This window comes from Penicillium hispanicum (assembly GCF_028827665.1).
Source record: "Penicillium hispanicum strain IBT 35686 chromosome Unknown utg000008l_segment0_segment0, whole genome shotgun sequence".
Lineage (NCBI taxonomy): Eukaryota > Fungi > Ascomycota > Eurotiomycetes > Eurotiales > Aspergillaceae > Penicillium > Penicillium hispanicum.
This window is the reverse complement of record NW_026623200.1, coordinates 946,658-974,637: the sequence shown is the minus strand read 5'-3', so window position 1 is coordinate 974,637 and position 27,980 is coordinate 946,658. Positions and strand designations below refer to the sequence as shown.

Genomic DNA, 27,980 nt, shown 5'->3' with positions numbered 1-27,980 from the left:
GCCGATCTTCACAGATAAGAGCGATCGCGCCGCTTCTCCTACAGTAGTGCGCCCGGCGCACGTCCGGCATCGGCACGCCGCACTTCACATTTCATCTTACAGGAGGTATGGCACTACGCCGAACTTTACAATTCGTGCCTGACACTATGATCAATTGTATTCAATGCTGTATATGGTTTAACTCATTTCGTGTTTTTTTGTTTTTTTTTTTTTGTCTTTCTATCACTTAGGCTGGACTATGACGAACTGCTCACGCCCCAGGTTACCCACTACGCCTAGTTAAATCCACACGGGCCAATTGACTCATCCTCGAGGGAAAGAGAAAAACCAAAAGCGAAAAAAAGTTTGCTATCTATTACTTGCCTCCTCCTGCCACAAGACTTGAATATCGTTTCAATCTTTCAATTGCCTCCTATCTGACACTCTCTATACCGCTCTCCTTTTTCCTTGTTTTTTCTTTTGTTGCTCGAATACTTGGGGTCCCTTTTTCGTTTCCTGTGGTTCTTCGAAAAAAAAAGTGGAACCGCCAGTACGGTGAAGAGGACGAGCCAATAAGCGACTCGGTGGGGGAAAAAAAAGACCTCCGAAAGTGTCGGGGACTCATCTTCCCAACTTCCCATTTTCGGGCAATTGAACCTCTACACATCTCTCCGCTTGTTGCGGCGCTATGGTTCTTGCTGCTCGTTGTGGACAGGCGGCATCGCTGCTGCGCCAGCGATGCCTCCTTGAGGCTCGCCCGGCCCTCCCTCTCCGCGCCTTTTCCTCCAACACCTCTGTCCGCTCGACGGCGTCCGCTCTGCGCCTGCAGAAAGTCCCCTCCGCGGTTCGTTCGCAGCAGCTGCGCACGTTCTCTAGCTCATTGCGCCGTCTGGCCGAGGCTCAGAAGACTCCCTCCGCCGAGTCCTATCTCGCGAGCGGCGTGGTCAAGCCCGGCAGTAACCTCGTCGATGTCAAGAAGGTGCTGGTCATTGGTAGTGGTGGTCTGAGCATTGGACAGGCTGGCGAGTTCGACTACTCTGGTACGTTGGAAAGTAGCCTCTAGGAGTATTTGGCCCCTTCAGTCGGGGCTATCCTTGTCGAGAGCTTCCTCCCCACGAGTCCCTGCGTTTTCGCTCTATCTTTATTGCTGGGGTCCATGAGTCACTGACATTGCACTCTTGTGTCAATTAGGCTCCCAGGCTTTGAAGGCCCTAAAGGAGGCTGGTGTCCAGTCGGTTCTGATCAACCCCAACATTGCTACCATCCAGACCGATCACAAGCTGGCCGATGAAGTCTACTACCTTCCTGTGACTCCCGAATATGTCACCCACGTCATTGAGCGCGAGCGCCCCGACGGTATCCTGCTCACCTTCGGTGGCCAGACCGGTCTGAACCTGGGTGTGCAGATGAACCGCATGGGTATCTTCGAGCGCTACGGCGTGAAGGTTCTGGGCACCAGCATTCGGACTCTGGAGACTAGTGAGGATCGTGACCTATTCGCTCAGGCTCTGAAGGAGATCAACATTCCCATTGCTGAGTCTATTGCTGTCGGCACCGTCGACGACGCCCTGAAGGCCGCCGAGACCGTCGGCTACCCCATCATCGTCCGATCCGCCTACGCGCTTGGTGGTCTGGGCTCGGGCTTCGCTGCCAACCCAGAAGAGCTCCGCAACTTGTCTTCCCGCTCTCTGTCGCTTTCTCCCCAGATCCTGGTTGAGAAGTCTCTCAAGGGCTGGAAGGAGGTTGAGTACGAGGTTGTCCGTGACGCTGCCAACAACTGTATCACCGTCTGCAACATGGAGAACTTCGACCCGCTCGGTATCCACACTGGTGACAGTATTGTCGTTGCTCCCAGTCAGACTCTGTCTGATGAGGAGTACCACATGCTCCGTACCGCTGCCATCAAGATTGTCCGTCACCTGGGCGTTGTTGGCGAGTGTAACGTCCAGTATGCCCTGCAGCCCGATGGCCTCGACTACCGCGTGATTGAGGTCAATGCCCGTTTGTCTCGTTCGTCTGCCCTGGCTTCCAAGGCCACCGGTTATCCTCTTGCCTACACTGCCGCCAAGATCGGCCTGGGACACACCCTGCCCGAGCTTCCCAACGCTGTTACCAAGACTACCACTGCCAACTTCGAGCCTAGTCTGGACTATATTGTCACCAAGATTCCCCGCTGGGATCTGAGCAAGTTCCAGCACGTTAACCGCGATATCGGCAGTGCCATGAAGTCGGTTGGTGAGGTCATGGCTATCGGTCGTACCTTCGAGGAGTCGCTCCAGAAGGCTATTCGTCAGGTTGACCCTAAGTACCTTGGCCTCCAGGGTGATCACTTTGAGGATCTCGATGAGGTCCTGCGGAACCCTACTGACCGCCGCTGGTTGGCCGTCGGCCAGGCTATGCTCCACGAGAACTACTCCGTTGACAAGGTTCACGAGCTTACCAAGATCGACAAATGGTTCCTGTACAAGATCCAGAACATTGTGGACTGTAATAATGAACTGAAGGAGATCGGCAGTCTCTTCGGTGTTAACGAGGAGACCATGATGAAGGCTAAGAAGCTCGGCTTCTCTGATAAGCAGATCTCTCTACTGGTTGGATCCACCGAGGATGAGGTTCGTGCTCGTCGCAAGTCCTTCGGCATCACCCCGTGGGTTAAGAAGATTGATACCCTGGCTGCCGAGTTCCCTGCTGACACCAACTACCTCTACACTACGTACAACGCTACCTCGCACGATGTCACCTTCGACGACCACGGCACTCTTATCCTGGGTAGCGGCGTTTACCGCATTGGTAGCTCCGTCGAGTTCGATTGGTGCGCTGTCAACGCTACCCTCTCCCTGCGTAGTATGGGCAAGAAGACTGTTATGATCAACTATAACCCTGAGACCTACTCCACCGACTTCGATACTGCTGACAAGCTGTACTTCGAGGAGCTGAGCTATGAGCGTGTGATGGATATCTATGAACTCGAGAGTGCTAGCGGTGTTGTCGTGTCTGTCGGTGGCCAGCTGCCCCAGAACATTGCCCTGCGCCTGCAGGAGACTGGTGGGGCTCACGTTCTGGGAACTGACCCCCAGGACATTGACAAGGCTGAGGATCGCCACAAGTTCTCTCAGATTCTTGATAGCATTGGTGTTGACCAGCCCGCCTGGAAGGAGCTGACCTCGGTTGCCGAGGCTGAGCGCTTCGCCGAGTCCGTTGGCTACCCTGTCCTGGTCCGCCCCAGTTACGTCCTGTCTGGTGCCGCCATGAACGTTATCTACAGCGTTGACGAGCTCAAGGAGAAGCTCCTCAACGCTAGCGCAGTCTCCCCCGACCACCCTGTTGTTATCACCAAGTTCATCGAGGGTGCCCAGGAGATTGACGTTGACGCTGTCGCTTCCGGCGGTAAACTCCTGGTCCACGCTGTCAGTGAGCACGTCGAGCCTGCTGGTGTCCACTCCGGTGATGCCACCTTGGTTCTTCCCCCTGCCAACCTTGACCAGTCTATCATGGACCGCGTCAAGGATATTGCCGAGAAGGTCGCCAAGGCCTGGAACATCACCGGTCCCTTCAACATGCAGATCATCAAGGCCGACCAGGAGGGCACCGAGTCGCAGCTCAAGGTCATTGAGTGTAATCTCCGTGCCTCTCGCTCGTTCCCCTTCGTCAGCAAGGTCCTGGGCACCAACTTCATCGACGTTGCCACTAAGGCTCTTGTCGGCCGTAACGTCCCCGAGCCTGTTGATCTAATGAAGGAGAAGCGCGACTACCTCGCCACCAAGGTTCCTCAGTTCAGCTGGACCCGTCTGGCTGGTGCTGACCCCTTCCTGGGCGTCGAGATGGCCAGTACTGGTGAGATTGCTTGCTTCGGTAAGGACCTGGTCGAGGCCTACTGGTCTTCTCTCCAGTCCACCATGAACTTCCGCATGCCCGAGCCGGGTGAGGGTATCCTACTCGGCGGCGACATCACCCAGCCCACCCTGGGTGCCATCGTCGACTACTTGAACCCGCTTGGCTACAAGTTCTTTGCTGCCAACTCTGAAGTCAAGAACCACATTGAGTCCACCTGCAAAGACAACGTCTCTGTGCAGGTGATCGAATTCCCCAAGGAGGACAAGCGTGCTCTCCGTGAGGTCTTCCAGAAGTACGACATCCGTGGTGTCTTCAACCTGGCCAAGACCCGTGGTAAGACCCAGCTCGATGAGGACTACGTCATGCGCCGTAACGCTGTCGACTTCAGCGTTCCTCTGTTCATGGAGCCCAAGGTATGTTCCAGTGTCTACTATTAAGTCTCGTCGAGTCCGTTATACTCACAATTTCCTTCTACAGACCGCCCAGCTCTTTGCTCAGTGCATGAACGAGAAGATGCCCCGGGGTGAGGGCATTCCCTCCGAAGTCCGCACTTGGTCCAACTTCGTCGGCGGCAAGCTGCTGTAAATTTCGAATTTTGCACAAAAAAGAAGGCAAAAAAAACAAAAGCCCTGATGCGCCTATCACAGCCAGGTTGGGGTGCATCACCGGCTACGACGCTTCCATGGGCTGCGAGAACCTCCCAGAAGGACCGTCGCTTTTCCTGTACGGGGTAGTGGGCCGGGTATCTTGTTCATAGATGGCGTGCATTTCGTTTATACTTGTACTTCGTATTTGTTTTCAGGTCCCAGGTTCTTTTCTCTTTTCTCTTTTCTGGCTTCCGCTGCGGCGAAATAAGGTGGCACACAGGGCTGCCGGCCCTGATGATCTATAAGTGCCCGATGAATTGGGTCTGCTTGTTGTTTTTACCCGGGTTATTCCAAAGTAGTCGATTATGTGTTTCAGCGACAGAAGAAATTTCTTCCATATATTCCAGGAGATATGCTGTGTCCGCCGATCTCAATCTCAAGTTCATTCAAAAACAATTCAACTGTCAGTCCCACGTAGGTGTCTAGGTTGCTTCTATACTCTTTGCTGTGAGATAGTTCCGCCTTGGTTATTGGATCGACCGATTCTCCTCTTTACACCAAGATCCAACTTCGGCAGACAACAACCATACTTGATGGGAAACCAGAGTCATTTCTACATCCCTATGATGGCTGCCACCGTGCGCAGCCCTTACTTCACGACGTTGAGCAGGGTCAAGGTCAAGCCTTGTTTGGCTGTTTCAGGGGGAGACAGCAGCGAGCAAGGAGAAGTTGACGCAGATAATTCAAGGCAGTCTAACCGAGCAGGATCCTTGACGGCACTATAACGACCACCAGAAAGCGCCAGCCTTCAATAGTCGCTGGCGCGCCCCGAAATTCCAGTCGCCCAGGCACAACGCCAAGCCATTCAATGCGAGTGCTAGCTTCAATGATCGGCGCCGATCACCCTTCGCATGCATAGTCCACATTCTGTCATCGCGCGTCTCCCGCGTTCCACCGTGAAGCCCCTGGGGTGAAGATACGCGGGGCTGGGTCCTACACAGTGAGTGGTCCTGTTTGCAATTCTCTGTCCTCCAACGGGCGATGGATGCCTCGCTCGTCATTTTCATGTACACCTGAAGCACCGGGCTTCGAGTCGACCTGACAGCCATGACTAGCCGCATCCAGTTCGCCGAGCCGAGCTCGAAGAAGGCAGTGAACGAGGCCCCCAGGAGGGACAATGGAGAAAAGGGGTCGTCGGCGCAAAGAACGCTTTCGCCAGGCAGTGCTATTGTTTACCCGACAGGATGGAGACTCATCCTAACCACCATAGGGTAGGTGTACGCTCAGAAATGTGGCCTAGGGTTGCTAGACGGGGACCGAGACTGACGGTTGACGATTTGGCGCCAGGCTTTTGATCGGATTCTTCCTCTCCAATCTGGATGTGACGATCGTCAGCTCCTCGCTCACGAGTATCACGGATAGCTTGGAAGGCTTCGAGAAGAGAAGTTGGATTGTCACAGGGTATTTGGCCACCTACACAGGTATGAGCACTTTGTTGCGTAGTGCATATGATTCTCGGCCACCCCGGACTCTCCGTTGCTGACTTCACATTGCTCCCAGGGTCTATGGCAATATGGACCAAAACCAGCGATATAATTGGGAGAAAGCAAAGCACAATCGCCGCTCTAGTCATTCTGCTCGCATTCTCGATTGGATGTGGATGCGCCCAAACCGTCAACCAACTGTAAGCTACAGTGAGATCATATACGTTGTATTCGGACAGAAACTCACGCTACTGACATAGGATCATATTCCGAGCTTTGCAAGGAATAGGTGGCGCCGGTGCTTACGCACTAGCAATCTTATGCACCTACGAGATAGCTCCCAAGTCGAAGCTTCCAACTTACAGTGGTCTGATGTCGTTCTGCCTCGCTCTTGCATCTTTGATCGGTCCCATCATCGGAGGGGCCCTGGCCCAAAACTCAGCCTGGAGATGGGTATTTCTCATCAAGTATGTGAAGACCGCGCTTGTGTTAAAATGGTATACTAATCATCTTTTATAGTACCCCGCTGTGCGCTATTGCCATCCTTATGATCATAGTTGCGATGCCCAAGCACTTTGGCCTTGATCAGCACACCCCCTCCTTCAGAACACGCGCTTCATATCGATCATTTGCTAACCTTGATCTCGTGGGGTCACTTCTGATCATGGCTGGCTCGTTTCTCATTGTCGCGGTGCTGAATGAAACGAATCTTGCATTTCCATGGTCCTCGGGTGCTGCCATTGCCCTTCTCGTGGTCACTGGAGTCACTTGGATTGCCTTTTTTGCCTGGGAGTGGTATATTTCGGGTATTCCAGGGAAAGACCCTATATTTCCCAAGCGCTGGCTCTTTGACCGTCCGTGGGTTGGTATCCTGATGTGAGTTCCAAGAGCGCCACATTCTGTAGAGGAATTCGTACTGACAGATCGATTTCAGTTCCTCCTTTGTTATTGGTGCCCCATTCAATGTCGTCCTAGTATATGTTCCACAACAAGCCCAGATCCTGCTAAACAGGTCGCCACTCGATTCTGGCATCTACTTGATTGGATACTCAGCTGTTGCAGCCGTGGCTGCGGCCATTGTCAACATCGCCAGCTCTAGGGGACGTATCCCGTTCATTTATTCTCTGCTTTTGGGTTGCGTAATTCACACAGTCGGAATTGGACTTCTTTCAACCATTCCCGCTTCAAAGGGTTTCCATGCAACAGATATCGGTTACGAGGTTGTTGCCGGCGCCGGAATAGGGTTGATCATGGGCATCCTGGTGCTATCACCACCATACATCGTTGAGGACAGAGATCTCGGTACGTATTTCCCCAAATGATATGATAACAACCGCATCGGCTAACTAATAATTTGCTTTCCCTGAATAGCGATTGCTACTGGCACCGTCGTCCAGCTTCGGTTCCTCGGTGGTGCCATCGGTCTCGGTATTGCATCCAATATTCTCAATGGCGGCCTGGCGCATCAATTGCAGGGTGTTCTGTCACGCCACGACCTGCACATATTTCTCGAGAATGTGCAATCCATCAAGCATATATCTTTACACCTCCAGGACGAGGTCAAGGATGTTTTCGCCCATAGTTACACCACACAGCTGCGAGTCATGATTGGATTCGCGGGTGCTCAGTTGCTGGCAACTTTACTGTTGATCAAACCAGGTCGACAACTGATGGCCGGCAGAGCGCAATCTGGTAGCTCCTCTGGATAATGAGAGCCTACTGCGTTATGATACATACGGCTATTTACGGATAAAGGCGTGAAGTATCCTTCCATTCGTGTTTTTCCAAAACTCAAAATTCAATAATGCACCATCTCATTCCGGAGTATAAATGAAGAGAGACTCAAGATAGCAAATTCGCGCCTGGGGAGCCAAAGGTGCTGACTCTCTACATGTGGTCGATCTGGTGAAGAGCAGCGTTGCTTGTCGAGCGCTGCGAAGCGATGCTGACTAATATTACCGGCACCATCTCGTGCAGCTCACGACTTGATCTCATTGTAATCATCTCAAAATGCCCTCCCTACCTTCTCTGCCCTCAGTGGCAACCAAGACAGTACCTCGCCTTGCACCCAATGGCATGGGCAATGGTCTATTTGCTGTAGAAGACATCAAGGTCGGGGAAGATGTCGTGCACGCCAAGGTGCCTTTTGTTGCGGTCTTGGACACACCGCGTTTGGATGATACTTGCGCCGGCTGCTTTGGAAAGAAACAGCTACAGACTGGTGGGGAGCTGAAAGCTTGCACTGGCTGTCGTGTCGTCAAGTATTGTGATCGGGTGAGTAACTATATAACTCACTAGTACTTAAATATGACGACAGTTTAGCGGTGATATTATCAGCCTATTTCTTGTTTGATCCCGTCAGCTTCGGTGACACTTGCTGACTAGGATTGCTCAACAGACCTGCCAGTCCAAGGACTGGAAATTTGCACATTCAATGGAATGCCCTATCTTCCAAAAACTCAAGCCTATGGTGCTACCCAACAATGCTCGCGCTCTCCTGCGTATGGTCCTGCGCACTGGCCGTGGAAAATACAGCACGGAGGAGCTTGAGGTCTTTTCTGGTCTGGAAACGCATATTGCAGACATGGAGAAGGTTCAGGCTCAGACTGACCGGATCAACCTGACGGCTAGAGCCGTCAAAAGTTATGCCGAGACAGACATGGCCGAGGGGGCGATTGCGGCCTACGCAGCTCGGGTATGTACTTCTTTGCATTGCGCTTTTCATTTGCCATTTGAATAACCATCTGATCTCGTTTAGCTGGATCTCAATTCGTCCAATCTGACAACCGCACTTTACGACCGTATCGGACTGTACTTACATCCATACGCTGCGTTAATCAACCACAGCTGCGACTATAATTCCACTGTCGGATTCGACGGCGAGGAAATATACGTCAAGGCCATACGGCCCATTAAAAAGGACGAACAGATCTTCATATCGTATATAGACACCACGACGCCTCACACCGTTCGGCGCAAAGAACTCGCCGAGCGCTACTTTTTCGACTGCCAGTGCCCAAAATGCGCACAGGGCACCGACGGCCAAGAAGACAGATATTTAAAGACCCTGGAGGATGCATCTGTTCTCGAGGCGACGGAGCGACAAGCACTGGAACTCATGCAGTCCGTTTCCGAATCCGACACCACGACCGAAAAGGCCATTGCAGACCTTGAGTCGGCCATGCATGTCCTGCACGAATCCAAAGTCTGGCCGATAACCCGCCAGCCCTACGCCTCCGCCCGCGATCAACTCATTATCTCGCTTCTCTCAACAAACCACTTCAGCAGAGCTTTCATCCATGCTGCGATTCGGTACTTGAAGATCGACCCGGTTCTCTATAGTCCAGCGCACCCAATTCGGCACATCCACGCCTGGATCCTGGCAAAATTGGCGATCTATCTCTCGCAGTGCTTCGAGGCAGATCCAAAGGACCCGGTTCAGCTGAAGGATTTCGGGTTGAACTTGCACTATATTCTTTGGTATGTCCTGGCTGATTTGACTAGCAGACAACTCGAGAGCTGCACGGTTCCTAGCTTTAGGAAGCTTGTTGGGGCCAACTTTGCGCAGGTGCATAATGAGTTCCAGGCGAATGGCATCGATCCGAGCAAATCAAAGGCTGCTGTCAGTGCGGAGTGGAGTAAACTTGAGAAACTTGTCCAGCGGGCTCTGGAGAAAGAGTGAAGAGTCGATCTTCTGATTGCACTTGGGCGCAATACGAGATGCGTGAAGAGTACTATGAAGATCAAAAGTCTAGGATGGTCTTTCATGCCAGTATCAACGGGTACAAGGAGGAGGGGAGGCCTCCGAGAATGCAAATGTTATATATACAAAGGTGCAGGTTCCTCCTACCTGTACAAGCAACGTGGACAATGAGCCAGATTACATCAAACTTGTCCGCCCACCGATTTCATTCCCTGCCTCACCGTTAGGCATTTCGCCGTTGCGGCCAACCACAAACTCCCGGTAGATGGCCTGCAGGCGCCTGCGTTCCGCATCGCTAAGAGAGGACCGCGTGGTGGCGAGCGAGCGCTCAACGTGCTCCCACCGAACAATAATCTCATCGCGTGGCTCTTCTGCAGATGTTCCGGTGCCGTTGGCTGCAGGGGTACCCGCTGCTCCAGAATTGACAGTGCCGTTCTCGAGCTGGCGTTGACGCCGGCGTGAGTTCTTTATTGCATCTAGTTTGGCAGCGACCACTGCTGGCGGCGGCATGGAGACTGAGCCAGAAGCCTCCTCGGTTGATGAATAGAGGAATTGAATGAAAGATTTAGTAGAAGAGTTTGAGGATGAAGATTTTGTAGCACCAGCCTTGGAGCCAGGCTTTTCGTTTCCGGTGGTACGGTCGCCGAGGGCATCATGCACTGCTTCCAGATGGGCATTATATACAACAGCCTGGAGATCAGCACCAGAGAAGCCCTCGGTTCGAGCGGCAATATCGTCCAGGCGAGACGTGACCTCATCACTCATCTTGAGCTTCCCACTCACAGCACGAACGATATCAACGCGATCTGCGTGTGATGGTATGTTGCAGAGGAGAGACTTGTCCAGACGACCGGGACGGAGTAGAGCAGGGTCGATTAGATCGGGACGAGATGTCGCTGCAAGGACGTACACACCCGAGAGACCCTCTGCGCCATCCATCTGTGTCAACAACTGGTTGACAACGCGATCAGTAACACCCGTGGAGTCATGACCACGTTTCGGCGCAATACTGTCAAATTCATCAAAAAATAGAACACAGGGTCGAGCTGCCTGTGCTCTTTCGAAAAGGTCACGAACACTCTTTTCACTAGCACCAATATACTTGTTCAGGATCTCGGGGCCCTTCACGCTAATGAAATTCAGGCCGCATTCGCCTGCCACGGCACTGGCCAGAAGCGTCTTACCACAACCCGGAAAGCCGTACAGCAGTAGACCTGAGCGAAGGCGCAAGGGGCACTGTGCGAAAATGGGAGCATACTTTGTAGGATATTGCAAAGTTTCCAACAAGGTCTTGCGCGTTTCGAACAAGCCACCAATGGCAGAGAATGTTGTCGACGACGATGTGAGGGTCACATTCCGGAGAGAAGCTGGTGTGAATCCCCTTAAAGCACTCTCAAAATCCTGGGCCCCGAGGGTAATCATCTTAGATTCAGATGATAGGTCCTGAACAGAGCGAATGAGAGCCTCATTGCGAGCCCGAGCAACCAATAGCACAAGATCTCCAGGCATGTAGCCGTCGGTCTTACCCGCCAGTTCGAGGTGATCGACATCTCTGCCAAGGACGAATCCATCACCCCCGGAAGAGCTCGGGCGGCTCCCAGGGTTCGAGGGATCCAGCCATGATTCTTGTGTAGAAGTGCTCGTTGTCCGTGCATGGCTAACCTTAGGAGCTTCGGTGGGTTTGTCCTGACTGGTAAGCTTCTCCAAGACCTTTCGGCGTCCCTCCTTGTCCGGAGCCCTCATGCTGATGATCTCACGAACCACGTGGCCACCAATAATCACGTTATTTAGCGACTCTTTGTCTTGAGCCGTAGCTAGCAGAACAACAGAGGAGCTCATGGAGCAATATTCGCGCACCACGGAGCAGAGAATTTCACTGTTCTGACGGCTGCGGCCATTATCACCGCCAACTTGCAACTCTGTCTCCACAGGACAGAGTTTGTCAAGGTCATCAAGGATCACGACGGCCTGGCCGCCTAGACGAGCACACCAAGAGGCCGACATGAAAAGGCGATGAAGCACCTCTTTAATGTTTGAAATCCGCGTCTCGTCGGTGACAAGTTTGCGACAAGAAAAGTATTTGACGTTGAAGAGGTGATCCTTGCGTAGAAGATGAGCCAGGAGGTGAGTGAGAGCTGTCTTTCCAGCCCCAAGACCACCCGTCAACAAAATCGAGGACGATTTCGTTAGATTTCTCAGTGACTGGGAGATAATGGAGTCAATTGCCACCATCTGCGGAGCCTCATTCGGAATTGGATCATCAGTAGGCAAAGCAGACGAGCCGGCGTCAGTTGGCTTAGAAATCTCAGGCTGCACATCGAGATTGAGAATGGCTTCAGAGCCTAGAAGCCACCCAAACATCGTCTTCATCTCATCAACACCACCCTTCAAGGGGGGGTCGAATCGAATAATGGCACCATCAAATGAAGATACAGCTGGATGGCTTTCGACTTTAGGTATAATCATTCCATCTGTCAAAGGCCCCGAAAATAGACCAATATCCGAGCCTGTATTCCCATATATGACCTTCAGGCGCTCAGCTAATGCGTCCCTTGACGCCGCGGTATCAGAACCAAACTTGAGCCCCTCTTTTTTCTTCGAGGCATCGGCCGTAAATGGATAGACTTTGAGTGTTTTGACAGCCGACCGATGTAGTTGTGGCGGCGCGGCTTCCACACGAACAATCCCCCCGACTATATTTTCTGCACCAAGAGCTGCACACAGCAAGCTGGACATCGCTGCATGCTGGCTATCCGGTGCCTCCTCCCAAGGAAGCAGTTTTGCTACTAGCTTCGTAGTAGGGGAGCCCGCTTCGTTGGATTTCTGATCCTGTTGAGCAAGCTGCTGTTGAGGATCGACCGGAGGTTTGAGGCCAGAGGCTTGAACAATGGACACGCATGCCCATGTGGCTCCTCGGAGTTCATAAGACGCCAAAATATCTGGATCCAGCCAAACGCGAAGACCCTCATCATCGTCCTCTTCCTCTTGCGCATCAAACAATTGATCGGCCACTAGGCGATTGACACCTCTTAGGTAGAGTGAGCCTCTGCTACTAGAGTCAGACCGGCTACTCTTCGGACGGACTGTACTCCCGGTACTTCGGCCCCCTATACTCTTCCTGCTGCTGCCCGCGTTGCTTCGACTATCCCCACGAGAAGTTTTTCCTGTCTTTGATCGCACCTTTGGAGCAACGATGACCTCGGCATCTGGCGCGATCTTTGCGAAGGGGGATGAATTTGATGGCGTAGGGATCAGCGATGTCACGACAATGTTGGCGGTCGATGTAGGTGAGAGATGCAAGGCGAGCGGATGCATATTCTCTGATTGTGCTGTATTGTATGAGGGGTTGGGGAGTGCGCGGATCTGCGACAGGAGATTAAGTTCTAGGAATGTGGCGTGAAGTTCGATAACTACCACCAAGACAGTCAGCCACTGGTATGATATAGAACAATCGGACTCCAACATACTCTCCCAGTCTTCTGGTGTCAGTGGCTCAATGTTAATTGTATGCGCGACAGGCGGATCAAGATGTACAAGTAATCCGACCTGCTAGAAGTCAGTACCCCACGTGGGCAACCATGTATGACGGGGACAAGCAAACCTTCTGCCCTTCGGCGAGATCAAGAAGTCTTCCAAATGTAGTATCTAGCTCCACGGTTGAGATCTCCTGCTCTCTGGAAAATCCGCCGCTGATACCTTCACGACCCACGACCGGCGCAAGCTTGCGCTTGCTTGGCATGCCCGTCCATCCTAGGAAACATGATCGTTGTGGCGAAGCTCCATTGGTATTTTTGCTAGTAGGCTTGTACTGTATCTCGATAATGACATTCTGGGCAGTCTGCGAAATCGGAATATTAGCCGGGGAGGCGGCATTGGCCGAGCTGTCTAACTGACCGTGTTTGCGTTGACCAGCAAAGCGACCAACGACGGAGGGAGGTTGACAAGACAGTTCTTCAGAGGAAGGAGAGCAACTTCAGCCGTTGTGGGAGGTTTCTTGGGCGCCATTGTCAGGCCGCAGGGATATGTCGCACTCGCAAGAGAGACGAGGGAGTGGGATGCTTGATCGCAGCGCCCCGGACTCTCCACACTTGCTTTCGCCTCGGCCCGATGGTCAGTCATGTGACCAGTGGCTTCCCACCAGGGAAAACAATTAGTCCGTCTCTGGCACGTGTATATGGGCTAGTCCAATATAGGTTAGTACATTTTTGGCGCGTCGTTTCGCGTTCGCGTCTCACTTTCGCTCGGCGTAGGGGCTGGTCAGGTCCTTTCGTCTTGCGGGCAACCCACCTTCAACCACTCTGCGTTCCTTTTTGTCAACTGAGCGCACTACATCTATTCAGCATGGCTTTGCTCCAATATCATGCGCCGGTTGACTATGCCGCGCAGGTGGATGCCTTCAAGGATTTCTTGAAGCACTTTAAGACCCTCCAGTCGACCTCGGAAGCTGCTGCAACCGAGGCCATGGAGGATCTCAACATTGATGGAAACCGCACCAGCGACGAGTACGATTTCATGGATGATGTGGAAGATGACCAGGGGGTGGAGACTCGTGGAGCAAGGAGGCGCCGGGAGCCGAAGCTCAAGTATATGCAGATTCTGCAGGACATTGCCAACCGGGACATCACAAATGTTCTCATTGAGCTGGATGATTTGGATGTCGTGGGTGAACCTCAGACTATACGGTTACTACCGCCAGAGCTAACAGTACCCAATCACAGTTCGAGAAAGCTCTACCCGAGGAGCAGCAAAATCTGAAGCTGGTTGAGTCTATCCAGAGAAACGCCAAACGCTACATTGATGTGTTTTCGCAGGCCGTCGATGCGATCATGCCGAAAGAGACTAAGGATGTCACGTACGTTAGACTGACTGGGTCGAGAAATTGGTGCGCCGTCGGTGCTAACTTGGGCGCAGGTTTAAGGATGATGTTCTAGATGTGATCATGTCGCAGCGTGAGAAGCGCAATGAAACGATGGAGATGGCCATGGAAGCCGATATGGATGCTGCCGCTACTGCAACTATGTTCCCCCCGGAGCTCACTCGCCGGTACACTCTCAACTTCAAGCCCCTTACACCCTCCGGCTCTAGCAACGAGCGCAGTTCAAAAGCGCTTGCAGTGCGCAACGTTCGTGGCGAGCACCTCGGTAGTCTGATCACAGTTCGCGGCATTACAACCCGTGTCTCGGACGTCAAGCCGGCTGTTCAGATCAACGCCTACACCTGCGACCGATGCGGGTGCGAGGTCTTCCAGCCCATCACAACCAAGCAATTCCTGCCCCTCTCCGAGTGCTTGTCAGAGGAGTGCAAGAAGAACAACTCAAAGGGTCAGCTTTTCCTCTCCACTCGTGCATCGAAGTTTGTACCCTTTCAGGAAGTGAAGATCCAGGAAATGGCGGACCAAGTGCCAGTTGGCCATATTCCTCGTACCCTTACTGTTCACTGCCACGGAGCCCTTACGCGACAGTTGAACCCTGGTGATGTTGTCGACATTGCTGGTATCTTCTTGCCTACTCCCTACACTGGTTTCCGGGCCATTCGTGCAGGTCTCCTGACGGACACCTACCTGGAAGCCCAGCACATCACCCAGCACAAGAAATCTTACAATGAAATGGGCATGGATAGCCGGACACTTCGCAAGATTGAACAACATCAGAACTCAGGGAATATGTACGAGTATCTCTCTCGGTCCATCGCGCCCGAGATCTACGGACACCAGGATGTGAAGAAGGCTCTATTGTTGCTCTTGATTGGCGGTGTCACCAAGGAGATGGGTGATGGTATGCACATTCGTGGTGACATCAATATCTGCCTGATGGGTGACCCCGGTGTGGCCAAGTCTCAACTGCTTCGATACATCTCTAAGGTTGCTCCACGTGGTGTATACACTACTGGTCGTGGTAGCAGCGGCGTCGGTCTTACAGCTGCTGTCATGAGAGATCCGGTGACAGATGAGATGATGCTGGAGGGAGGTGCACTGGTTCTCGCTGATAACGGTATCTGCTGTATTGATGAGTTCGACAAAATGGAGGACTCGGACCGAACCGCTATTCACGAAGTGATGGAACAGCAGACCATCTCTATTTCGAAGGCTGGTATCACCACAACGCTGAACGCACGTACCTCTATTTTGGCTGCTGCCAATCCTCTCTATGGCCGATACAACCCGCGGCTGTCGCCTGTTGAAAACATCAACCTGCCTGCGGCCTTGCTCTCGCGTTTCGATGTCATGTTTCTGCTCCTGGATACACCTTCCCAGGATGCAGATGAGGAATTGGCCCGTCACGTTACTTACGTTCACATGCATAACAAGCATCCCGAGACGGAGGATGCAGGTGTGATGTTCACTCCCCATGAGGTCCGTCAGTATATTGCCAAGGCTCGGACTTTCCGACCTGTTGTGCCTTCCATTGTCTCTGATTATATGGTTGGTGCCTATGTGGCTATGCGCAAGAGACAAAAGAAGGACGAGGCTCGAAAACAACAATTCTCTCACGTCACGCCCCGTACTTTGCTAGGTATTGTTCGTCTCTCCCAGGCGTTGGCGCGTCTCCGCTTTAGTGAAGAAGTGGTCCGTGAGGATGTCGATGAAGCACTGCGCCTCATTGAAGTCAGCAAGGCCTCTCTGTACAATGATGGAGAGTCTGGCGCCGACCACACTCCCAGCAGCAAGATCTACACTCTGATTCGTAACCTGCGCGAAAGTGGAGCCGCTGCCGTGGGTGATGGAGAGGACAAAGAGCTCAGTATTCGCCGTATCCGCGAACGAGTGTTGGCCAAGGGCTTCACCGAAGATCAGCTCACTACTACTCTCCACCAATACTCTGAACTGGGTGTAAGTTTTTGCTCTTTGTATCCTCTTGTCTGAATTTGAAACTAAATGGGTATCTCAGGTCTTGCAAATTACCGCCAACGGTTCACGCCTTCTGTTCGTTGAAGCTGATGATGACGAGATGCATGGTTGATGGACAAGTGATTCGTTCCCTTTCCATTCTCTTTGCGGGTTGAGTGCTTGCTTTGCGCGTCTTAGGATGCATTCAGTGGAGCCGGTAGAGTCCAGGGCAACAGGTGTTCAGGTGTCTTTATGGGGGTAGGGAGCTGGCTCTTATATTTGTTTGGACCATCAAAATATCTTTATTCCCAATCTACTTTAATTTGATTGAAGTTCTCCGAAACCACCCTTCCAGCGGTAGCAGGATGAACACAAAGTTGGATTGTAAAGGAGCGACATGCCATGTTGTCTGGCCTCAGCACAACCAATAGGTATTTCCTTCGCCTCTACCACCCATTCCCGCCACTTCCCACCCCAACTGAACCAAATCCTCATCTACATATTCTCCCCATCTCCGATCGACTTTCTCTTAAACCTGGCACTGGCTGTAGAGGTGCACCTCATTACACAGCTCAGAAGGAGCAGCAGTTGGGTCATCACACAGCGTGTTGCAGACAGTGTTCTCAGGCACGAAGACGAGGAACTCATAGTTGGGCATGGGCAGACGGAACTGCTGGTGGATGTCGTCGTTGGCCTCGGAAGCCTTGTAACCAGCACGGCAGGCACAGTGGAAGGTTGAGCCTGTGTTGATACACGAAGTAGTCTGGTCGCAGCTATTCTGGCCCGACAGAGCGTTGCAGGTGCCGCACTTAGGGGGAGCCGGGCTGGCCAGGGTCAGAGTGGCCGCAGTGACGAGGACAGTCAGGACGGAGAACTGCATGGTGGAGACTTTGAATTGGGGCTTATTGTAGTATAGGGGACAGTGTGAAGTATAGCGATTTGGTTTTGGAAGCTCAGGATTGGATGTGGATAACGCAAATATCCGGGGGAAACTCGCCATCTTTATATACTTGATTTCGGACACCAACTACCGAGATACGTCCAAGCCAGGATTTCCAGATGGACTATTATTATCCAGCATCCAGAGCAGGGAATGCTACGTCGTATGTAAGCCGATGATGCCATCACGAGGTCACCAACCCGAGGTCTCACTTTTTACCAGCATATGTTCTATGCAAAGGCAGCTCAGATTATTACCGGACGAATCTCGTCGGGGGCAATGAATGGTTTCTCTTTTTTCAGCCTTGGGTCTCCAAGCCACCTGCTTCCTTGTCCTCGGGTCGGCTGGAGACGCAACGCCACCAGATCCGGGATTGGTGCAGCATGGATACGAGATCTGGAACATGCTAACACACCACCAATATTCAATAGCATGGCTTATGTCGATGGCTTGCCAGCTCAATGGGATAAGCTGGCAGGGCCGGGAGTACCTATAATTGTGTTGTTGATTTGGTGATAGCGGTCCTGCGTGAAGATACCTAGGTGCTTCATTACCTAGGAGATATACGCTTGGAATGAGTCAGGGTGTACGCCTCACTGAGACAGCCCTAGCTTCGATTTGGATCGAGACCCTCCCCCACGTTGCTATGTATAGCTGTCAATGCGGGGAAAGGCTTGCCCTTCACTATATTTTTCTTACACCGCTTCGGGCTTGACCTTTTGACAGATGACACTTAAAGACGATTGGATGAGCTGAGACCTCTCTTGCTTACTTGCTGTGTCGGTGATGCTAATGCCTAAGTGAATTATGGACGCTAGGTATTATTTCAAGTATAGATTGACGAGTGATAACCCCCGAAGGACTTAGAAGGATTCTACCGATGAGTTAGGTTTTTTTAGGCAACTGTGGTGCTCTAGTTTCCCTGGGTCATCGTTCCAATTGCATAGAAAAAAAATAGAAACACGGCTAGAATCATGACAGCCAGCATGATAGCGTGATCGAAAGCTAACACTTTGGATTCAAAGAAGTGTCGAGCATGCTTACATCTCGGCACTCTCGGCATCTGTCATAAGTACTCATGTAGATACCTAGACAGTCGGACGCCTTATTCCTGGGCACCGAATGCAACATCTACATGTTCCTCGGAAAATGAATTGATGGAAAATGAATTGATGGAAAATGAATTGATTCGAGTCCACAGAAGCTGTTCAAACTTTGACTTTTGTTTTACGGATGAGATCCTTACTAGGACCTTCCGTACCACCGTAAACAAGCATCAATCCATGGATGTCGTGTCAGCCTCACAAAGGTCGCACTGTCCTTCTCCTGAGATTGTACAAAGGTTGGTTCGAGACTCTATTGTGCATACAAGGTGCTACTTCTAGTGTTGGCATGCTGAGACTGGGAGTACAGATATTGCCACTTCATTTATCCGGTGAGAAACTGCAATTAGAGAGTGGGACCTAAGACATAGATCTCGGACTGGTACTGTCTTCAAAAGAGATCCTTGGCCAGAGTTATCAACTCCGCGTACGGCGGCCTAGAGATGCGTCAGGTGCGCCTTGGACCCTTCTGGCTCTCCAATCAATCTCAAGAAACTCCCATGCACCTCGTCGGTCAAGTCACTCGCTTGCATGCTCCGCCCTTTGGCTTCAAAGGCCCGCCGCGAGGATTCCCTGGTAATACTGCTGCTCGCCCACGCGGCCAGAAGAAGGGTCGTTGTGGAAGACATGCGCTTTTCGTCGGACTCAAGCTCGGCCTGGACTTCATTCCTGCTCTGCGCCTCTTTCTCATTATCCTTCTCACCCGATTCCCATAACTTATCGTGGTACGCGGCTCTCCATGCAAGGAAGGTTCCTAGCGACCCTGTCAGAGTGTCACCTTGGCCACCGCTGCGCTTGAAGCCTCCCTGGATATCATTGATGATACTGGTGACTCCGTTTGAGATGACATCGTGAGGGCCCTTTTGAATAATTGTCACACCACCAAGGGCCTCGGAAAGCTCCTCGCATGCTTCTGACTCTTTGCTAGTTTTGTCGCCATCGCCTTCTTCGGCTAGCGCAGCCTGACTGGCCACCTCGATACCCAGTGCCTTTGCCAAGCGAGCGAATTCAACCACATTTGGAGTCAGAATGCATTCCTTGTAGCCCTTGATCAGACTTGGGTCTTCCGTCACAATAAGTAACCCGTCTGCGTCCAGCACGAATGGGATCGACCGTGACCGCGCTTCTCGGATGACTTCCGCAACAACCTTGAGGGTGACTCCGTCACGGCCAAGGCCTGGCCCAATGACAAGCGCATGTAGACGCGAGAGCATGCTGATGATTGGGCTTGCTAGGGCTGGCGCATCAATTGAGGCGGGGTCGCTGACGGTGTCTGCGCTTGGTAATAATGGGTGCACCATTAGATTGGGAGAATAACCTTTAATGACCTAGACTTTATGTGAGCGTGGATTACCCTGGAAGACAAGATATGGGTTCACATACTGGCGCAGCCGAGCGTTCGCAGAGTACATGGCTCTGGACAATGTCAGACTTCCAACCTCACGAAACCAGAGTCTAGTAGCCTACCATGTCACAACCTACGGGCTTGCGTCAGCGAATTGACAATTTCAATGCACCGCATGATACTCAATCTGAGAAACATACCTAATTTTGCTGATGCTATGGCGGAGAAGTATGGAGCTCCCGTATAGCTGTCACTCGTTAGTCCAATGCCCCAGCGCTATCACGGAGAGACCTACTCGGCGCAGCCTCCAATCACAGCAACCCGCCCCAATTGTCCTGATCGAGACAGTTAGTCTCATATTTGTCCGGCAGTCGATGAACCAGCACCGACCACTAAAGTGAGAGCACTTTGATGACAACAAACCTTTATGGAATTTCTCAAGCATTGGCGGTACGATCTTGCGGACCTTGCCAAAGAGTATCTTCGACGAGGTCGTGACATGGTGAGCCGATTCCATACTGGAGGTTTTCTATGAAGGAAGAGCAAGAGAGTGTAAGAGTGGTGTGGTGATATGAAGAACGGTAAGCTCTTGCCCACGGGTGATGTCACCGCCAAGTGGGGCTGACAGGTTTGTAGGCATTCCGGACATCCAGTAGAACAGGGAGCCTTGCCAGCAATATAGAATAGAACAGGTTTTCATGTGCTAGCATAATACAGAAACTTGGGAAATCAGCATGACAGACGAAGATATTTCCGAAAGCAACAATCAAATTTGGTATTGGTACGACGCCCCGCTATGATGCTCAAGAAACCGGGAGTGTCCACCATCTAACAACACCCCAACGCTCAGAATGCTCAGCAGAAAGCCAAACCCAGAAAAAAAACGAAAAAGTAAGCCTTGATGCAATGTGTAAAGTGGAGTTTCAGCGCTTGGTGCGGGATGCAAGAGCAGCCAGTCTCTTCTGGCGTTCCATCTTTTCCTTCTTCGCAGCCATTTCCATACGCAGTTCATCTTCGTCCTCCCTCCGAGCCGACTTCAGTGCAACATCTTCTTCTTCCTCCACGTCGTCGAAGCCAGCCTCCATGTCAGAAGACTCGTCAGAATAGCCGTCGTCGTAGCCACCGTAGTCGCCTTCATCCTCTTCGTCGGTCCCCAGATATTCATCCATGCGACGCTTGCCATGTGCCCGGCGGTCATTGGCGCCGCGACTTCCTGGAAGGCCTGCCGTTCCCCGGTATGTTGGAACTTCGGGGGTCTTGGTAGGTGGTTTTGCCGTGCCCTTGTAGGAGGGACCCTGGGGCTCTGACTTCGTCGCGGAGGCTTTATCCTTGGAGGTAATCTTTTTGCCCAAGCGAGCAGCCTTCTCTTTGGCCTTGGCTTCCATCAAACGTCTTTTTCGCTCAACTTTGCTCAATCGTTCTTTCGGGACAGCCTGGTGTCGTAGCTGACCAAGGTTCACAGGAGCTTTATCTTGCATGGCTTTCGCCTGCATCATGAGATCAGCGTATGAGCCTTTCGGCGGTGGCTTAGATGGAGATGGGGTCGGCTTTGCGGCTGCGGGTTTGGGTGCAGTCTTAGAAGCTGCCGGGCTGCCAATGCTTGAAATGGGTTTGCTCGCGGCAAGTTTCGAGGAAGGAACCGAATTCGGCTTAGACACGAGCTTGTGGCCAGCCTTGGACGCTCCAGATGCGGGTGCAGGTCTTGTGGCAAGCGGCTTCCCGGTGGCCTGGGGTTCGGGTCGCGGGGGGCGTGGCAGCTGCTCCTCGGCTTTTCTCTTTGTTCCGCCATTAGCGTTTGCGCCTGATGGCGGTGCACACGGAGCTGTTCCCGATTTTCGATCGTCTTTCTTTTGTGCTGACGACGTCACTGGAGGCGCAGGTGGCTGAGACAGCGGGAGCTGTGACGGATTTCCCGTCTGCAGCGACGAGAGGACGGAGTCAAGGAACTGGAGACGTGTTAGAGAAGAATATAAACAAGACAGAGGAACCATAAGCATACACTCATTTTGAAGTCCCAAAGAGAGACTGGGAAAGGTTGAAGTGAAACAATGTTTCCAGAGTGATACGAGTAAAGACCGTCAGAGCCGATAGCAAGTCTGTAGAGGTGGCTTCATGACTCCGAACGCGAGACCATGTAAATGGATCTCCGCTCGAAGGAACGGGGTTGCGCACTGTTCGACGAAGGAACAAAGATAGCTGTTTAAAGTCCAAAAAGATGAGACCAGAAGGTGTATCTCGGTATTTAAGGACTAGGCATGTATTGAATAGGCGGGGAACAAGCCAACGCCCGGCATTCACTTTCGAGATGGCCATATATCACATGACCTGTATGCGCCACACTCGCTTAGATTTTCTGCCGGGCGGTGGCACCGCCACATACAGCCGCACCGCACTTTTCCCTCGATTTTGGTGGTCCCGTTCGTCCTGATCCTCAACCACCTTCTACAGGAACTCGACGTTGCAGTCTCCGCCCAAACCGCGGTTAAATCGATTGTTTCTCGTGTTCAGAAAATCAAAAGTATGTTCGCTGCAAACTTCACAATTTAAGAGTCTTGTGTCACTGTTGCGACTCCCACGACCTCTTGGGATCTCGTTGCTAACGAAGAATTTTTGAGCAGCACATTCAAAATGAAGCACCTCGCCGCTTACCTGCTCCTCGCCCTTGCTGGCAATGAGTCCCCCTCCGCCTCCGACATCAAGGAGGTTCTCTCCTCCGTCGGCATTGACGCTGACTCCGAGCGCCTTGACAAGCTCATCGCTGAGCTCCAGGGCAAGGACATCCAGGAGGTATGTCAAATCGGCCAATACGCTTCCATTCAGACCTGAAATACTAACCCGTTAATTACAGCTGATCGCTGAGGGTACCACCAAGCTCGCCTCCGTTCCCTCCGGTGGTGCTGGTGGTGCCGCCGCTGCCCCCGCTGCCGGTGGTGCCACCGACGCCCCCGCCGCTGAGGAGAAGAAGGAGGAGGCGCCCGAGGAGTCCGATGAGGACATGGGCTTCGGTCTCTTCGACTAAATGCGCACCTCCCAAGGCCTCAAAAATAGCAACTTGGGGGAACAGACATCTGGCTGGTTCGGCCAGTTCGGGAGGAATCTTCGCCGACTGGTTTCTCAAGGGTGTATGGTTCAGGCTGTTTTGACGCAGTTACGAATTTATCATATGTGAGCTGGAAAGAGCTCCTAGCCAATACAGATTCATCTGTCCTCCCCAAATTCACGTCCTCTGTAAGATGTAGTCGTCATGACAGTGCTCTGTTTTGTGCATCCAGCGAGTTCAGACATGCCTTGAATACTGATGAATCAACATACTCACCACTAGTCTCTGGTTCTAGAGGGGAAAAGGTCCTGCCGAGGGCCATTGCCTTGATATCCCATGTCTTAGATATTTCCCGGTCAAAGATATCCTGTTTAAAATACACCGGAGATGATGCTACAGGGTACAAATATTACAGCGGTAATTAGCCGATGAAACAAAGTATCTTGTAGCCATGCTCATCTGTTTGATACCGTAATTTACAAATTCTGTATATTTTACCCAAAACATATTAGCGCATTAGGGCTTAACCTACCCGTCGCTTAGGCGAGGGCCCTGCCCACCTCACCAGTTGTAGTGTGCCAGACCGATCCGTCCAGCGACACGACAATCCCGACAACCCATCTTCCTTCGCTTTTCGAGATCCCGTTCGAAAAGCGAGCTTCAAGGAAACCACCGCAAAAATGGCTGACAGCGAATACGTGAGTCCCACCACGCCCCTCATCACAACCCGACACACCTTGAAGCTAACGAGTTTTCATTTAGAACGCCGAGGAGGCTGCCGGTACGTTCTTGCATCAACTTCATCCCACCCCCTGTCCCGGAGAGAGCCAAGCGATCGGATCAAATCGATGAATTATGGGTTGGAGTGACGCCGACGATGAATGGTGAACATGGAATCGACATGGCTTGATGACGGCAGGGGGATGAGACGCACATACACGCCAACATGGAGACTCGACCAAGGATGTAAATCGCTGACAGGACTTCGCCCAACAGAGATCAAGAAGAGAAGACAGTTCCGCAAGTTTTCTTACCGCGGCATTGACCTCGACCAGTACGTTTGCCTATCAACCCATCCACCCCTCGGGAATACTCTCGGTTTGCATCCTTCGCTTCTGGAATCACATGGCGTTGTCTGAAACCGCTTGGTCGATCGCCATGTATATGATTTGCACGTGCGTTGGGTGTAGTGCTGCAGAAGATCCTTGGAAATGAAATTTGGTGGGAAACAGATCAGTCTAACTTGATTGTTCTACAGGCTCCTCGACCTCTCCTCCGAGCAGCTCCGTGATGTCGTTCACGCTCGTGCCCGCCGTCGCTTCAACCGCGGTCTGAAGCGCAAGCCCATGGGTCTCATCAAGAAGCTCCGCAAGGCCAAGCAGGAGGCCAAGCCCAACGAGAAGCCCGACCTCGTCAAGACCCACCTCCGTGACATGATCGTTGTTCCCGAGATGATCGGCTCCGTCATCGGTATCTACTCCGGCAAGGAGTTCAACCAGGTTGAGATCAAGCCTGAGATGGTTGGCCACTACCTGGCTGAGTTCTCTATCTCCTAGTACGTTTCAGTCCTTCCTCCCGATCTCATTACTGTTTTGGTGTCTAACAGTCCGACAGCAAGCCTGTCAAGCACGGTCGTCCCGGTATCGGTGCCACCCACTCTTCCCGTTTCATTCCCCTGAAGTAAACGATCTCAAACGATTCCCCTTGGAGTGGCGTGTGGTGGAGAAGGTTCTGGGAAAGGAAAAAAATGGAAGCGAGCACATCCCTCAACTGGGTTCCTTTATTCAGCTTGTATTTCCAGTGCGGGTCAGCTGTTTCCATTTCAATTTAAAGATCTTGTCGGCATTAAATCTACGGGGATCTTGCCTCCACGCTTCTGCCGGACACGGCGAAGCAAAAATATGCTCTGTCCCTAGCTCCATCTACGTTGCTTGTGACAGAGCGTTCCAATTTACGATATGACACTCTTCATTCGTCCTTGGGTATTGTAGTCCATCGCAACTCCTGAATGCTGTGCCCCCGAGTCTCCAAAGCACCGAGTATTTTAATCTAGCAGACAACAACAGTTTCTGGGCCCTTGTAGATCTCCGATGAGGCGGTTCTTGCTAGTTTCTACTAGAGAAAGGCATCACAGGTCTGGAGTTTTAGGGATTTCAATCTTGACGCCATCCTTTCTGTCTCGAACGGTACGATGATCAAATAGCCGTGCTTCGAGCGAGGAGGATTACAAACCGCGTGCCGCACTGTCGCTGTGGTTGGTGCATGCGGAGTCGATCCCAACCGTTGTGCTCCACCAACCCAGGAGTTGCCGAGAAGCACCGAGGCCACCGATTTCTCACTGCGTCTCGATGCAGCGTACATCCCACGGAAGTAACCGAACTGTTCTATATCTGAGACCATGAAGTTATTCGTGCACACTGCTATCTTATATCCAGTCAAGGGCCAATGATAAGGGATGGGCGCAAGTCAAGCCCGCTAAGCCTGCGGGGGCCGAGTGGAACTTTGGCTATTGGCCACTCCCCCAGCTAGTCAATGTCGCATTGGGCCGAGGCAACCCGCCCTCGAAGATACCGACAAGTGCGGAGAGAGTGCTCTCTCTTCGGTCTCGCTTGCTCTTATATTCCCCTCATCTGGAATCCCCGTGCTTCCCTTCTGACGACTTGCCGACACCCTTTCTTCCGTACCATACACGCGTCCCCGGATCGGCACGCTGCGTCTTCCCCGCAAACATGCCCGTCTCCTCCATTTACCCAACGGTCGACATCCCCAATGTCGACCTCTGGTCCTTTCTCTTCGAACGCAACGACAGGCCTTTCCCGGATGACCAAAGTGAGTAGCGTATACAGCCCGCCGTGGTGCTATTGTCGGCCTATCTTACCTCTGCTCACACGTTGCAGTCCTCTGCCAGGATGCCGACACCCAGCGACACTACACCTACAAGACCCTTAAGGACGCCTCGCTGAATTTTGGGAAGGGCCTTAAGGCAAACTACAACTGGCATAAGGGCGATGTATTGGCCCTGTTTACACCGAATAGCATCGACACCCCAGTGCTCATGTGGGGTACCCTCTGGGCCGGTGGCATCGTATCCCCCGCCAATCCGACGTATACAGCAGACGAGTTGGCCTTTCAGCTGAAGAATTCGGGTGCCAAGGTTCTTGCAACTCAGGCCTCGGTGTTGGCTGTTGCCAAAGAAGCAGCGAAGAAGGTTGGCATCCAAGAGGACCACATCATTCTCCTTGGCGACCAGCGGGACCCGGACGCTCGGTACAAACACTTTACCACCGTCTTGAATATTTCTGGGGCTACCCGGTATCGCAAGCAGAAGATCACGCCTGGCTCAGATCTGGCCTTCCTGGTGTATTCCTCCGGGACGACTGGAGTGCCCAAAGGCGTGATGCTGTCACACCGGAATATTATTGCCAACACTTTGCAGCAGTATATAGCTGAGAGCCCCAACCTTACCTGGAACGGAGGTCCTGATGGGAGGGGTCCTCGCGTTCTGGCGTTCTTGCCATTCTATCACATCTATGGTATGGCCAGGGCAACGGTGCCGTGTCTGTGAGAAACTTACTAACAGCCTTTCTCTAGGATTGAACTGCCTGCTCACTCAGGCACTTTACAAGGGCTATCATCTGATTGTGATGTCGAAGTTCGATATTGAGAAGTGGTGCGCACATGTACAGAACTATAAGGTCGCTTTCAGTTACGTTGCTCCCCCAGTCGTGCTGCTATTGGGCAAGCATCCAGTCGTCGAGAAGTATGACCTGTCGAGCTTGCGCATGTTGAACTCTGGCGCAGCACCGCTCACTCAGGAGCTTGTGGACGCAGTGTATTCTCGCATCAAGGTAGGCGTCAAGCAGGGATATGGTCTCAGTGAGACCAGCCCCACCACCCATTCGCAGCGATGGGAGGACTGGCGTGAACACATCGGCTCCGTTGGTCTGCTGTTGCCCAATATGGAGGCCAAGTACATGACCATGCCCGAAGACGGTTCTGAACCCAAGGAGGTTGCGACTGGTGAGGCCGGTGAGCTATATGTGCGTGGACCCAGTGTGTTCCTGGGTTATCACCAAAATCCGGCTGCCACTAAGGAATGCCTTTCCGACGATGGCTGGTTCCGGACTGGTGATGTTGGATACCAGGACCCGAAGGGCAACTTCTTCATCACTGATCGGGTGAAAGAGCTCATCAAGTACAAGGGATTCCAAGTTCCGCCTGCTGAGCTGGAAGGTATGCTGGTGGACAACCAGGCTATTGATGACGTTGCTGTGATTGGTATCGAGAGCGCGGCGCACGGCTCGGAAGTACCAATGGCTTGTGTTGTCAGGAGCGCGAAGAGCAAGTCTACTGGTGTTAGTGAAGAGGAAGAAGCGGCCAACATTGTTCAATGGCTCGATAGCAAGGTTGCTCATCACAAGCGCCTGCGTGGCGGTGTTCGATTCGTGGATCAGATCCCCAAGAACCCTAGTGGGAAGATTCTGCGCCGCCTGCTGAAACAGAAGTTCAAGGCCGAATCTCAGGAACCCAAGGCCAAATTGTAGATTAAGTGTCAGTACATAGACTTGCAATCCTCGTTTGGAAATCACCAGAGAACCTACCAAGAATTTAGCATATGGTATACTGTGGTAGATCAATGGCACCAATGGTCTACCTATAATGAATTCTTTGCCAGCTCCCTGCCATGCCATCTGTATCATATCTATGTACCTATGCAATAAATCTGGAAAGACCGTCGAGCTTGGTTCTGCAGCAGTGGAATCCAAAGATCGTCAGGTTTGTGAAATATATTGAACTTGAAATACGGGGAACGCGGTTTTCTAGATGGTCCCTTTGTCCATAGATATCCTCGCTCAACTACGGGGATTCCAAGGAATTCTCGTGATCAGTAAGTGGACATTCTCACCATGTTCGACGCCCGCTTTGAGGATACATTCTTCAAATATATGAACAGATATATCTAGCTATCCATATACTGACATGGTCAGAAGTGGCTGTCACAAAGGGTATTTAGCACTTGTGCTCGATTTATTTACCACAGAAACGCTTAGGACTCTGTAGGTGGCAGATCAACATTGCCGGAGAGAAAATCATTTATTCTCATGGAAAGTTGAAGAAAGGAGACTCTTTAGTGCGAAT

General features: G+C 52.1%; 11 protein-coding genes across 11 annotated transcripts; 7 read left to right on the top strand and 4 right to left on the bottom strand.

Moving 5' to 3' along the window:
• Positions 1–667: 667 nt before the first annotated feature.
• Positions 668–4,398, top strand: N7459_009203 (carbamoyl-phosphate synthase (glutamine-hydrolyzing) CPA2; the record flags this gene model as incomplete). Its single annotated transcript, XM_056948371.1, has 3 exons — positions 668–1,019; positions 1,171–4,226; positions 4,291–4,398. 3 exons carry the CDS (start codon positions 668–670, stop codon positions 4,396–4,398), a joined length of 3,516 nt encoding a protein of 1,171 aa, XP_056795596.1.
• Positions 4,399–5,507: 1,109 nt separating this feature from the next.
• Positions 5,508–7,593, top strand: N7459_009202 (uncharacterized protein; the record flags this gene model as incomplete). Its single annotated transcript, XM_056948370.1, has 7 exons — positions 5,508–5,671; positions 5,748–5,881; positions 5,961–6,084; positions 6,145–6,351; positions 6,404–6,760; positions 6,819–7,186; positions 7,256–7,593. The coding sequence occupies 7 exons, from the start codon at positions 5,508–5,510 to the stop codon at positions 7,591–7,593; spliced, it is 1,692 nt and encodes a 563-aa protein (XP_056795595.1).
• A 301-nt stretch (positions 7,594–7,894) lies between these two features.
• On the top strand, positions 7,895–9,566 carry N7459_009201 (S-adenosylmethionine-dependent methyltransferase; the record flags this gene model as incomplete). Its single annotated transcript, XM_056948369.1, has 3 exons — positions 7,895–8,158; positions 8,283–8,579; positions 8,643–9,566. The coding sequence occupies 3 exons, from the start codon at positions 7,895–7,897 to the stop codon at positions 9,564–9,566; spliced, it is 1,485 nt and encodes a 494-aa protein (XP_056795594.1).
• A 198-nt stretch (positions 9,567–9,764) lies between these two features.
• On the bottom strand, positions 9,765–13,706 carry pex1 (AAA family ATPase peroxin 1; the record flags this gene model as incomplete). The annotated part of the gene is made up of 4 exons (XM_056948368.1): positions 9,765–12,997; positions 13,055–13,133; positions 13,189–13,425; positions 13,482–13,706. The coding sequence occupies 4 exons, from the start codon at positions 13,704–13,706 to the stop codon at positions 9,765–9,767; spliced, it is 3,774 nt and encodes a 1,257-aa protein (XP_056795593.1).
• Positions 13,707–13,928: 222 nt separating this feature from the next.
• N7459_009199 (DNA replication licensing factor MCM7) lies at positions 13,929–16,546 on the top strand (the record flags this gene model as incomplete). Its single annotated transcript, XM_056948367.1, has 4 exons — positions 13,929–14,246; positions 14,306–14,439; positions 14,499–16,416; positions 16,475–16,546. 4 exons carry the CDS (start codon positions 13,929–13,931, stop codon positions 16,544–16,546), a joined length of 2,442 nt encoding a protein of 813 aa, XP_056795592.1.
• A 396-nt stretch (positions 16,547–16,942) lies between these two features.
• Positions 16,943–17,293, bottom strand: N7459_009198 (putative adhesin; the record flags this gene model as incomplete). Its single annotated transcript, XM_056948366.1, has 1 exon — positions 16,943–17,293. The coding sequence occupies one exon, from the start codon at positions 17,291–17,293 to the stop codon at positions 16,943–16,945; it is 351 nt and encodes a 116-aa protein (XP_056795591.1).
• A 1,600-nt stretch (positions 17,294–18,893) lies between these two features.
• On the bottom strand, positions 18,894–20,318 carry N7459_009197 (ATP-dependent (S)-NAD(P)H-hydrate dehydratase; the record flags this gene model as incomplete). Its single annotated transcript, XM_056948365.1, has 6 exons — positions 18,894–19,784; positions 19,840–19,872; positions 19,924–19,934; positions 20,002–20,048; positions 20,097–20,136; positions 20,225–20,318. 6 exons carry the CDS (start codon positions 20,316–20,318, stop codon positions 18,894–18,896), a joined length of 1,116 nt encoding a protein of 371 aa, XP_056795590.1.
• A 406-nt stretch (positions 20,319–20,724) lies between these two features.
• On the bottom strand, positions 20,725–21,806 carry N7459_009196 (uncharacterized protein; the record flags this gene model as incomplete). Its single annotated transcript, XM_056948364.1, has 2 exons — positions 20,725–21,747; positions 21,801–21,806. The coding sequence occupies 2 exons, from the start codon at positions 21,804–21,806 to the stop codon at positions 20,725–20,727; spliced, it is 1,029 nt and encodes a 342-aa protein (XP_056795589.1).
• Positions 21,807–22,429: 623 nt separating this feature from the next.
• Positions 22,430–22,820, top strand: aspf8 (ribosomal protein P2; the record flags this gene model as incomplete). The annotated part of the gene is made up of 2 exons (XM_056948363.1): positions 22,430–22,588; positions 22,650–22,820. 2 exons carry the CDS (start codon positions 22,430–22,432, stop codon positions 22,818–22,820), a joined length of 330 nt encoding a protein of 109 aa, XP_056795588.1.
• Positions 22,821–23,521: 701 nt separating this feature from the next.
• Positions 23,522–24,525, top strand: N7459_009194 (40S ribosomal protein uS19; the record flags this gene model as incomplete). The annotated part of the gene is made up of 5 exons (XM_056948362.1): positions 23,522–23,539; positions 23,604–23,622; positions 23,838–23,895; positions 24,100–24,396; positions 24,456–24,525. 5 exons carry the CDS (start codon positions 23,522–23,524, stop codon positions 24,523–24,525), a joined length of 462 nt encoding a protein of 153 aa, XP_056795587.1.
• Positions 24,526–25,570: 1,045 nt separating this feature from the next.
• Positions 25,571–27,385, top strand: N7459_009193 (acyl--CoA ligase; the record flags this gene model as incomplete). The annotated part of the gene is made up of 3 exons (XM_056948361.1): positions 25,571–25,670; positions 25,739–26,374; positions 26,433–27,385. 3 exons carry the CDS (start codon positions 25,571–25,573, stop codon positions 27,383–27,385), a joined length of 1,689 nt encoding a protein of 562 aa, XP_056795586.1.
• Between the last annotated feature and the right edge of the window lie 595 nt (positions 27,386–27,980).